Source organism: Schistocerca piceifrons, chromosome 1 (assembly GCF_021461385.2).
Source record: "Schistocerca piceifrons isolate TAMUIC-IGC-003096 chromosome 1, iqSchPice1.1, whole genome shotgun sequence".
NCBI lineage: Eukaryota > Metazoa > Arthropoda > Insecta > Orthoptera > Acrididae > Schistocerca > Schistocerca piceifrons.
In genome coordinates, this window is record NC_060138.1 from 960,626,834 (window position 1) to 960,640,044 (window position 13,211).

Genomic DNA, 13,211 nt, shown 5'->3' on the forward strand with positions numbered 1-13,211 from the left:
TGTTGGCGATTTGATCTGATTGCCACAGAACTTGAGGTATGGGCATTGCCATGACTGCAAAGTTCAAAGCTCTTGCCACAAGAACTGGCTGTAGTCTGAGCTTTTTGATGATGACGACCACACTACCTTTCAGTTGATTATTGCAGATGTACAGTGGTCTTGGACACCAGCACATAGGTGTCCAGTGACTCTATGAATGTATGCTCTGGAGTTGGTGACTATAAGATTTGATCACCCCCCACCCACAGTAGATATGCTCTTAATGGAAATAGTACGTTCCTGCCTTGAAATCCACTGTATTATGCTGAAACATACTCTTTTTATGTGGAATGGAAAAGTCTGATGTAGCCTTATGATAAGGCATCCTTAATGTAACATGGTGAAAAATAAAACAATTCTTTGAACAGTTTGACACCCTGGTTCTTCTTATCTTCATCCACTGCTGGAAGGACCTGCCGCTGACAAAAGTGAGCATTGCTCAGGATATGCCTAATTTCAAAAGCAGTCTTCAGGCACATTCCCCATGGATCCAACACTATAGTGACAGGAGATTGTTTAAAGTATTTGTTATTTACTGAAAATAGGCTGATATTTTGAAAAGTCGTTGTACAGACATAGTCAAAAGTAACAGTTATGTAACAAATGTACTTGGGGAAAATGACAAAAGATTCATTGGTGTGACAATGGCAAAAGAAAAGATGATCTCATAATGGCAACTTGAAAGAATGAACTGAATTAAAGAAAACAGTTCAGAAATATCTTCAACAGATTGTGAGGTGACACAGTGAAATTTTGATAAGAGAAATGGTTGAAAATGATAAGATTGTGAAGGAAGTGAAACAGAAACATATGTAGGGTAGATGTCACATTTTGTTTGTTCAACAACAGAGAGAAAATTCTACAAACATACGAAGATGTATGAAAGCTTGACACAAAAGCAAGTGTCAATAAATGTGCAACATCTGAAATATAATTCTAATATGTGACAGTTGGTTGTAATAATAAATATTAGAATTAAATATTTGTATTTTCATGGGTATGTTTGTATGCTTAGAGATGAGTCAGAAATGCAGATAATTAATAATGGCACAAGAGAAGTAATCCCACATGAGGTTTGTAAAGCCATCTGGTGTCAATGAAAAGTAAAGCCATCTGGTGTCAATGAAAAGAGTGCCTCTTTGAGATAGGGGTGTGTGAATAAAAGTGATTAAAGCAGGAAAAAAAGCAACACAAAAGGAACTTACAAAACTGTGTATAGAATTGGGACATGAACCTGGGATTTTGGCCTTTTGTGGGAAAGTGCTCTGATGATTGAGTTATCGAAACATGGCTCATAACCCACCCAACAGCTTCATTTCAATTTGTAAACAAATGTTCCTCCTACCAAGTTCTCCCTCATACATAGTGATAGTAGCAGATGTCACACAGAAAGGTTTGAGGTATGCAGCCGGAAAAATCTCAGATCACATACCCAGTGATGTAAAGGATTAATAGATAATAAAATTAATTCCAAACAGCAACTGAAATCATACCTGCTTTGAAAAAAACACCTGCACTAGGAAAGTCACTCCGACCCAGAAAACTTAATTGTGGGCCTATCATGGCTTTAAGATCTAAGCTATAAATTTCAAATGCACAACTTTTGATCAATAATGTGATTTTTTTTAAGGTCCTAGCTACAGACCCTAAAGTGGGGATTTGCACAAAAACACAGAAAAAATCCGAAACCTCACTAATGTCAAACAAAAAACAGTAACTTAACTTGCTTGCAAGCTTGTACACTCATTACAGCAATGCTGGACCTGAGACGGGTGATTGACAGAATTACAAAAGTTTGGACCAAGAATCCTTTACCATGTCAGTGTTATTAGTGCTCACTGTAAAGAGTGGTGAACCCTGCTGTCACGGAAATGGCTCTGTGACTGTGGCTGAGGGCATGTTGCTCTGGCCGCAACTCTGGTCTCAGGTCATCACTAAAATGTGCTTTCTGCCATGTCTATCCACCAACTCTTCCAGTTGTGGTTTCACATGGATCCTTTCGATCCACTCGCCTCCGTGCATAAGCACCAACTCTGATAGTCTTAGCTCATTCTTATATCCTGCTGTATTTTCCCTCCAAACCATGCCTACCTGCTAATAACAGAAAATGCAAAACACGGTGACCCAATAGCAAGGTTCGCTCCAGCATAAAATCCCGTCAAGACAAAGCGTTGTAATAAAACTGAAATCAAATAACAAAATGCCCTTCCACTTCTAAAAACTGGCCAATTCAGCTCCTTTGCTGTATCATCACTGACTAGTTTTCTGAAAAGCAGCTCAAAATGATTTGCTATTGTTTTCTGCAAGCCATATTTTTGTCAAAAACTGGCTGATGGTTATCTTCAAAAATACACATTAACAATAATCCAGAAAAGCAAGTGAGCCCAACATTATGTTGCGTGAAAGGAAATACAGCTGCATAGAAATCAGTAAGAACAGTCACTGTGATCCAATATACTTTAATAATAAAAACATAGCAAGTGAAATGTGAATCGTTGTCAACCTCAAGTTGCAGAATCAGTCTCATATTAAATGAAAAATGCATGTGAATTTTCCTGCAGCGTGTTGCCATATTTTTCACGCGGAAAGTGTACCGCAATTTTAAAACTGACTCATACCACATCATAACAAGAGCTCGTCTCCTTAGCTGAGGTGTCAGCATGGCCAACTGCCATGCAGAGGACCCGGGCTCAATTTTCGGCACTGCGAAGGAACAGGGTGCACCTAGCCTCATGTGACTAACTGAGGAGCTTCTTGATTGAGAAATAGTCACAAAAACTGATAACAGGATGAGCAGTGTTCTGACCCTACGCCTCTCCATACAGCAACCAGTGACACCATTAGCAGAGGATTACAGTGCGGTCAGTCAATACTGATGGGCCCAAGAGGTCCTGTGGGGAGGGTAAAGAACTCTACTGCTTGCAGCTAGTTGAGGTAATCTTCAACAACAAATGGAACAACTTAATATAGTGTTTAGGACAGCTACAGAATAAATAGATAGCCAAGAAATAAACTGGACAGAAAAAAAGTAAGGAGGACATTTGTTAAACTAAACAGAGATTTAAAAACTAAGCTTCTGATGTTTGATGGAAAGGTTTACAGTCAGTGTGTATTAAAAATTTTGTCTTACAGCAATGGCACATGTACAGTCAACATAAAAAATCATTCAAAAACTGGGGTTTACTCAGTGAGAAATGCAGATGGACATTGGAAATTACTAGGAGAGACAAGAAAATAAACACATCAAGAAACAGACTGTAGTGAGAAAAGTGATTATGACAGTAATGAAAATAAAACAGAGGTGGAGAGGGCATATATCTTCGTGAATGGATGGTAAATGGAGCAATGAAATAGGTTATTCGGTACCAAGACATAAGGAAAGAGCATGAAAATGAGCTGATTGATGGTGAGCAGATGGCATTAGAAATAGAAAAGTAACATAATTGTTTATAGCTGAAGATTGGAATGTCTGGAGAAGTTGAGAAGAGACTGTTGTTCAACAGTGGATACCGTCTGGCTGGTGGTGCTGCTGCTGCTGCTGCTGCTGCTGATGATGATGATATGAACATGAGAATATTCTATGAAAGCGGAACATAGTTCTCCTAAAAATTGGCAGCAATGGGCTATAAAAGGCACCTGCAAAGTAATGTTTTTGATATCAGGAAGAATGTCAGTGCTAACAGGAATGTGGGAAGGTTCAATTTGCAGATCCATAATTCCTTGAGGATAAGGCACTTCAAGTGACATTTTCAAATCTTCTGTGTTTGTCTGTAAGTGAATGGTGCTTTCTTTCTTTCTTTGGCCACATGGAGCTGCTGGAGTAAATTTATTTATGCATTATCTGACAAACCAGACACTGCCCAGGTTTCATTTTGCCAATCTTCTGCTAGAAACAAAAAACAAAACAAAAAATGAGCTACGTTTGTAGTGAAGGATCAAAAAAATTTCATGTCCATGTATTTTTGAAAACACCTTTGCAATTACGAAACATTTGTAGGCTACAAAGAAATGTGCATAATGTTCAAATACAGTATCCAAATTAAGAAATGTGATCCCAGACAGTTTCTGTATGCTGGGGTTAGCAAAATACATTATTTTGTATACTTCTGTGTGACACCGCTGCTTCATAGTTCTAGAGATGCTCCTCTTTTCGCTTAAGGCCGTTTGCACTTAGCAGTTGAAAGCAATCAAAAGCACTGCCAGGTGTCAGAGATTTCTTTAATTTGACTCGACTATGAGTGTCTTAGTAGTAAAGAATAAGTGTATTAGAGCTTTGTGCATGATGCGGCAATTTTTCAAGCATCTCAGTGTTTATGACATCGTATCTGTGTGCAGTACTACAATATACTTCTGTAAATGCATTTAGTGGCATATGTGGATACTGGGTGTGAAATTTATTGCAAATACAATTAGTAGTAAAGAAGTAATACATTCAAATGTCATGTGTGATGTGGCAGTTTTTCATGCATTTCATTGTTCCTGAGATATGTTAGGTACTGGGTGTTACTCCCACCCCCCACCCCCAGTGATTGTTGCCAGACAGTAAAAGATATGAGTACCTAGTTTGGTTGAAGTTGCTTCAGCGGTTGAGGAAGAGATGTGGTGAAAATGTACAATACATATGGATAACAGTTTTGTTCTTTATAAGGTTTTGCAAAAAAAAAAAAAAAAAAAAAAAAATAATGGGGGTTTACCACAGTGCTGGGCAGTGGTGGCTGGTTATCATGTGCTAATGTGCTTTAACACAATGTAAATACCACACTAAGATTATGCGATTTGTCTCCGAATGCATGCTGGTGTGCTAATAAAGTGGACAAAAGCATGTTTTGTAGCATGCTGTCTGTGATAGCTAGAAACCTGTGTTGAGTGCTGAAATAATGGTCGGATACGTTACAATCAGCTCGGAGAAGCGACATAGCTGTCTGTTTTCTGCTGTGCATGTTTTGTTTGATGCCATCCCTTCTGCCACTATGAATACTCTTATGATGCTCACAGTATCAGCTCAGTATTTTTCTTTGATATTTTGTGTAGCGTGTTGTACAAGCGTAGGGTATGAAAACTTCTTTAAAGGCCCGTTGTTGTGATGGCACTGTGGGGACGTGGCGTGTAGCACTGACTGGTAATTTGTGGACCCAGGTTTGATTCCTATTAATACCAACAAATGTTTCTTGTTTTCATTCCTTGCAATTTTAAACTAAAGATCATAAAATTTAAAAACAACAGTTCACTTTTTATATGTGAAATTAATATGTTCGATTTAGTTACAATAACTACCCTTGTAAGTCACAAGGCTATAGGCTAGAGGGTGGTAAAACAGCAAGTGTAAAAGGAGATTTAGTATATGTAGATAATCTGCTAAAGAGGGCTCTTCCAGTAAACCTTTAGAGTAGTATGTGAGATCTAAAAAGTTAGGTAGATGTACTTCAGATGTAACTCTTAACAACAGAGGAGTGTGGGATGATGCTCACCAGTTCGGTTTGGACAACACTGAAAATTTTGGAATATTTGAAAAATATTTTGAACAGCTTCTTAAATGTCCAGAACCAATGCAAAAGTTTGAATACTCAAACACTCATGAAAATCTGGATGACTTACCCCAACTATCAAAAAAATCGAAGGCGTTATTAAAAACCTTATGAAGCTAGTGGAGAAGACTATTACAGCAGAACTTTTGAAATAGGCTCTACTCAAAAGAAAAAAGAGCTAAAATTAATCTTTGAGAAAACTTGTAAAACAGAAAAACTCCCAGGAGATTGGCCTTGGTACAACCAGTACATAAAGAAGGCAATAAACGAGATGTTAACGACAGAAGAATTTCTTTGCAACCAGTTGCATATAACATATTTTCCAAGATTGTACTAAACAGAGTAGAAATAACATTGGAGAATAATTTAGGTGAATATCAATATGGTTTTAGGAAGGGCAGATCATATTCTGGACAAATATTTAATCTGAAGTCGATCATTTGCCACAGATTACTGAATTAGAAAGGTCAATATTTTTCCTTGAAACTGATTATAAAGTACTGTGAAAGCTTAGAGTGCAAGTGATTTTGAAAGTGTCATGTCATGACTCCACCATGGGGAAGTGGTGTAAAACATAGAGTTGTAAGTTATGGATCCATTTATTATTCCTGCCGATATTATACATAAAATCAAAATTACACCATTTCTCTTCAAATGTGTGCTGGAATGCAAATAAAATGGATGAAAACGTATTCTGTAGCCCTCTTTGTAGGATAACCTGTGTCAAATACTGAAATGACAGTCAGCCACACTAAGAAGGTGAGGCCATCACAGAAGAAAATCCTACTTGGGTTACCGTCATCAAGACCAAGATGTCAGGAAATCTCATTGACATTATCATCAATGGTCATCCTGTCCAAGTGCTAGTAAACTAGTGGGTGTCCTTTAGCTAAAGAATACTTTCTTCTGTGATCTCTCTCTCTCTCTCTCTCTCTGTCTGTGTGTGTGTGTGTGTGTGTGTGTGTGTGTGTGTGTGTGTGTGTGTGTGTGTGTGAGAGAGAGAGAGAGAGAGAGAGAGAGAGAGAGAGCTTTTTAACATATGTACGTGCCTTAATAGGGTAAAGGATAGATTTGAGCGATGTTAAAGGTAGCTGCAATGAACATTGGTGCCATACCTAGCCATGGCAACTGAAAACCAAATGCTGCCTCACTGTGGAAGCACAGGACATGAGATAGAGTATAAAAACACTAAGGTCATCCCTATTGCTTCCTTCTTCTGGGATTGTGTTATCAATGAGACCATAGAGAGCCATAGATTTGGTAACTTAACCAGCAGAGACCCAATTCATAATCTCAGCAAGGGGATTTGAGGCTAATATTGCTGCTAGGTCTTTTGCATGCAGTGTGGTGTATTGGTTAGACTTCCTGGCTGGCATGAAGCGGGTCACTGGTTCAAACCCTACCATCAACAGTTACTTGTCATTTCATATTTACTGTTTCTGGAAGGTTCTTGAAATGTCTTATGTTTTTAGTATTTGTATATCTAGAATATTTTATGGTTGTGTAAATACTGGCATTCTGAAGTATTTGGATGTACATATAAATAACTACTTTCTCCATCCAGGACTTCAGTTCAGTTCTAGCTGTACACTGGTCTCAGTATCTCAGTAAAAAATGTGCTTTCAGTGGATCCCAAAACAGCAGTAAATCATCTACACATCAGTGTTTCCTGGAGACACTGGTCAAGACCTGACAAAATGGCTGAAAGGATTTGACCAAGTCATCAAATAAACCAGGTGGGATGACATGATATGTTTGATGTGTAATTTTACCTAGGTAACACAGCTCACCAGTGATTAGCAAACAATGAGTAGAAGCTCTATCAATAGCTGGGAGAAATTTCAGGCAGAACTGAAGAAAACGTTTGGTGACAGTAGTAAGAACAACTGAAGAACAGGGTTCAGTGTCATGAGGAAATTGCAGTCGTACATACAGAATGTCTTGGCCCTGTGCCACATTGTGAACCAAACTATGACAGAAATTGAAAAGAACTCCCACTTGATGAAAAGACTCACAGAAAACATGTACAGTGCTCTTCTGGTATAGGATGATGAATTCATAAAGTGGTGCCAGCGAATCAAGGAAATGCATCATAAAAGGACTGAACAAAAGAAGTATGACTTTTGACTACCGTATGTGGTACAAATGACAGTTGAGGAAGACTACCATGAACTTTTCTCTCTCATATGCCAGATAATAAGAGAAGAGGTATAGTAATTTATGGCAGCCAGGAATGTCACACAGAGTACACAAAGGATAGCAGCCATGAATTTCAACCCCACAAATCAGGAAGTAATAGAGAATGTCAAACAAGGGTGTTTTGATCTTTAACATCAATCTCCACCACTAGTAGACTGCGCCATGAAGTATGGACTTGGCCATTTCGGAATAATGGTATCCGACCAACGCAGGTAAAATTGACACTGCCAATTACACTGCACCGGTGAAAACAGATGTATGGAAGACAGCAGACAACATACTGGTATGTTTTCACTGTGGGTGCCCTGGACACATTGTACACTACTGCAGAGAACAACATCAGTGTTCAAAACTATTAAACTGCAAGACATCCACCATCTCAACAGTCCTAGTCATGCCAGTCAATGACAGATGATTATAGTCGATCTGTGGGATGAAGCCCATCACTGTACCATGCCCAAGACCACTCCATAAATGTGCTGTAGCTGCTTCCCATCACCATAAAGCCAGCTACTGACGGACTTCAGAAAAACTAAGCGAGACAATGATCTATGAGACCACCACAGAAGCAAATCATGCTTGGATGACAATCACAAAGGTGTTAAGGGGCCTCTGACATTATCATCAATGGTCATCCTGTCAGACCACTAGTCAATTAGTGTGTGTCTTTTAGCTAAAGAATACTTTGTTCTGTGATATGAAAGTGATTGTGCTGAAAGTCGCAAACGGAAAATATTTACAACCAACAGGGACATGTATTGCAAGAATAACTTATTAATGACAGAGCACAGCTCTTTAAATTTTTTGTTTTACGTGGTCCACTCACATTACTGTAACCACTGCCTATGTTCAGCATCAACGTGCAGCAACCTCTCACAAATGGGAGATGGCAGCACTAGAAATAGAGGGTATACAGGGTGGTCCATTGTGAGTGACCGAGCCAAATATCTCCCGAAATAAGCATCAAACAAAAAAACTACGAAGAAAAAACTCGTTAGCTTGAAGGGGTAAACCAGGTGGCGCTGTGGTTGGCCCACTAGATGGTGCTGCCATAGCTCAAATGGATATCAACTGCAGTTTTTAAAGTAGGAACCCCCATTTTTTATTACATATTCGTGTAGTACATAAAGAAATATGAATGTTTTAGTTGGGCCACTTTTTTCGCTTTGTGACTGACAAGATCTAGATCCGGAGTGCCATAATCAGCTCCAACAAGTGCACTTGTCTCATGCTCAAGAACATTGATGTGATACAATGTAGCTAATATTTTTATATGAATGACATAGCAGTGCCTTTGAAAATGATGGAAAGTCAAAATACGTAAGGCTGATGAAAAACAAAAGTGTGGTCAAGAAATAAGTAAAGTTATTAAAAGTGCATCCAGAGGGCTGCATCATCTCATAGGGTTTTCATGCAAATTGCAGCTGATTGGTATTTATTATTGTGGAAGGTTCTTGAAGTATCTCATGTTTGTATATTTGGAATATTCAATAGTTATATAAATAATAGCATTCTGGAGTATTCAGTATTTGTATAAATAACAGCACTCTCCATCCAAGAGTTCAGTTTGGTTCTGGCTGTACATTGGTGTTTGTAAGAAACATGTTTTCAGTGCTAAGTGTTGTACTTCACTGATGACCGTGCCTTTGGCTTTCGACTTGATTGTGGTTTTGACATGATGATAGAAAAAATTGCTGAAATGAAATGAAATGTCATGCAGTGAGGGTCTCCCATCAGGTAGACCGGTCGCCTGGGGCATGTCTTTTTAGTTGACGCCACATTGGCAACTTGCTTTTCAATGAGGATGATATGATGATGAAGATAGCACAATTGCTAGTGAGTAGAGCAAATTTCTGACCCAGCCAGGAATCGAACCCAGGCCCCTTGCATGGCATTCTGCCATGCTGATCACTCCGCTATGGAGGTATACAAAAAAAATGCTGAGGACAATGTAACAACAGTAGTAATAAACCATTACTTTGAACTTTTGGATTTGCTCTCCCTCTTGATGGCATATTTTCATTGCATTTATAAAGAGTGCAGTGTTACTGGGTGCTGGATCTAACTACTGCTTGATTATGCACACAGTCATGTTTTACTGCAACACAGTTACCTGCTGAGATTTTCCAAAACAGTTTACATCAATATCTACAGATGACTAGCAGGAGCTTAATCAAAACCCCACAGATCCTTAAAAAGCCCCATCTTCCTTCTATACCCAAGAGTCCCATAACACTTGTGTATCAGGAAAACCTCAAACAACGTAACAGTACAAATATGTAGTCAATAAGAATGTTTCTTGCCAATGAAGAACCTAACTACTTTGCAATGTTATAGTTATTTTGAAGTATAGTGAACAAATAATACAAACAATTAATCTTTAAATCTTTTTGTAAACTAGAAGTTCTCATTTGTGAAACAAGGGAAATTCAGTGTAGTGTAAATTTCTTGTGAAAAAGCATTGTTTGTTTCTAATAAGACAAATGAAGGAAATCTGTGACCATTGTGTGAACAGATATGTTCAACTAGGCAGCAACCAGAGATAGTGGCCATGTGTGCATGAGGTGTGCCTGCTTGTGTGAATGTGTACCTGTTTTTTGCTAAAGAAGGCTGTTCATCGTGGCTGTCTGCAACTCAGCGTGTCATCGTTAGGGTGAGTAGCAATCTGTCCTTTTCGTAATGGGCTTTCCATTGTTTGATTTGTGTTCAATTATTGGTAGGCAAGTTATGCTCGCTTTTCGAATATTGCTGTATTTTCATTTGTTTGTTTCTGCAGATGCAGGAGTAAAGAACTAACTAGTGAGTTTTCTCAAACTTTCTATCAAAATTGTCAAAGCTCCCTTTAATTTAACCTAACAATGAGTGTCTCTAATTTCAGGTTGCTGCTACAATAAACCTCTTCTTGTCCCTGGTGGCCGAGCCTTTGTGTGGCCTACTATTCAGTGTGTTCAAAGGTTAGTGATAATTTACAAAAAAAATTCCAATATAGTGAAGGTAGCTGTACTCGCCAGTTGGAAGCAAAATTTTTCATTATTTTGCATGAGTGCGTACAAAAAACACCACACACATGTGTGCTTAATGCAAAATTTTACTTGTTGCATTTTTTAAGTTAAAATTCATAAAATAAGTACATCACATGACAAAAGGAGTATTCTGAAAAGTTGCAAGACACCATCACAGATGCGTACTTTCATAATTCATTGCTCTCCAAGTCTTCAGAATATGATATTCACTTTAAATTCACACAAAAAATCCTCACGAATGCTTGTTATGTTATTTCATTGTTTATTACATAATTTATCCTTTTTGAAGTTGGTCCAATAGAAAAAGAACGTAATTTATAAGCACAACCATACATGGTTGATCACTTTAATTAAACTCTTGCTCTAATATTTTACTTGCAACAGAATGTAACATTTTCAGTGTAATTAAATATACTGCATGTTAATAGGAAGTACAAACAGAGGTAACTGAAGTGCGTACAAGGAAGAGAATAACAGGATCTTCATCTCCGAGAACTTGAGTTCTTTCGTTTGGAGTAATGGGCAGAAAAGGTATGAAGGAAATGCAAAATACAGAGAAGGGCCCCCCTGCGGGTTCGGGTGTAAGAATAGGCCCGCAGTATTCCTGCCTGTCATAAGAGGTGACATAAGGAGTCTCAAATGTTTCAGCCTTTATGTGATGGTCACCTTTTGGATTGACCTCCATATCTCAAAATTCTTCCAGAGAGTGAGCCGATTGGGGAAGGGCACCTTACTTGGTGCATTGTGTCCATCTTGCGTTGAGACCTTTTGCCAGCTTATTCATCATTGCATTGCAGTCCTGCCCACTCTCCATCTCTTGGGCATGGATACGTTCCTGCATACATTTTCTGCCATGTAATGTGCAGTGCCGCTTTCTGCACTGACAACGAACATGGACTACTTGTCACCTAATATCCAGCACGATAGCCAGTCCATTGTGGTGGGGCTGCCATGTACCCTGTTGGTTGTAGCCCCCTGACAACACAGGGATCACTCTGCTGATGCCTGCACCGTTAAATCCCCATGTATGCTAAGGAGTAGATGCCTATCTCCCTGGGGCATTGGGACTCCCTGCAATGGCCATCCTGCCAGGTGGCCCTTGCTGAGGCTGGGTGGCACCCGTGGGGAGGGCTCTTGGTCAGGGTGGGTGGCATCAGGGCGGTTGAACCACAATGAAGCGTGGTACATCATCTCTCGCTGGTGGCCAGCCGCCAACAGTCTCTAAGCATTCTCGGGCTCAGTTTAATGCTCAGAAATACGATCCAAAAATGTTCCCCTCCCTTGCCACACCATGGGAGGAGCGTAAGTCTCAGGATGGCAGTTATGGCTATTCGCCCCGGTTCCTAGTTTGTACGAGAGCTGATGGGGAGTCTTTCATGTCCACAAAGCCTCAGTTCTTCGTAGAGCATTTAGAGGACAAGTTTGGGGAGGTGGAGGGCTTGTCCAAAATGTGCTCTGGGTCAGTTTTGATAAAAACAGCATCCTCTGCCCAGTCACGAAGGTTACTTGCTTGTGACTTGCTTGTGGTGTTCAGTCATAACAACCTGTCCTTTGTCAAAGTAGCGTATGTCATTGGATTTCCCATTAGTGGCTTGGCTCATCCTGACTGCAATTGTGTCAGGTGGAGTTTGCGTTTATGTCCTGAACTCGTTATGTAGTGAACCTGTGCCCCTTCAAACTGCTCTTGAAGTTGTGCCTGTCGGATACGGACAACGCAGGAAATAACTGTCTGCAACGTATATCTCCCTCCAGATGGTGCAGTACACCTGAATGTATTGGCTGCACTGATTGATCAACTCCCTAAACCTATCCTACTTTTGGGAGATTTTGATGCCCATAACCCCTTGTGGGGTGGTACCAAGCTTACTGGCCGAGGCTGAGATGTCGAAACTTTACTGACGCAATTTGACCTCTGCCTCTTAAATACTGGGGCTGCCACACATTTCAGTGTGACTCATGGTAGTTATTCGGCCATTGATTAATCAATTTGCATCCCAGGACTTCTCCCATCTATCCACTGGAAAGCACATGACGACGTGTGTGGTAGTGACCACTTCCCCATCTTCCTGTTACTGCCCCAGCGTCAGGCACACGGACTTTCGCCCAGATGGACTTTGAACAAGGCGGACTGGGGAACTTTCACCTCCGCTGTTGTTTTTACTTCACCATACTCATACTGCTTTCAGCCCACCTCTACTACAGATGAAGTGTGTCTCTCTGAGTTTCAAAAATTTAACGTAATATTTGGGAATAATTTTTGATGGATGATTTAAGTGTTTACCAACCCTAAGACACATCAAATCAAAAGTCCTCAAAGCACTCAGAGTGTTACAGTAACTCAGCAACTTTCACTTGGGGCAGAGGGACCATATTTGATATAATGCTACAAGATTTACATGTGATCACTAAGGGATTATTGATGCCT

General features: G+C 39.7%; 1 protein-coding gene across 2 annotated transcripts in view; it reads left to right on the plus strand.

Annotated features, from left to right (window-relative positions):
* LOC124711827 (flotillin-1) overlaps positions 1–13,211 on the plus strand; it is a 142,766-nt gene that overhangs the window by 8,070 nt on the left and 121,485 nt on the right. For both annotated transcript variants that reach the window (XM_047242419.1, XM_047242908.1), the window contains exon 2: positions 10,642–10,717. In XM_047242419.1, coding sequence (XP_047098375.1) covers positions 10,642–10,717 — 76 coding nt within the window. The remainder of the gene's footprint in view (positions 1–10,641; positions 10,718–13,211) is intronic.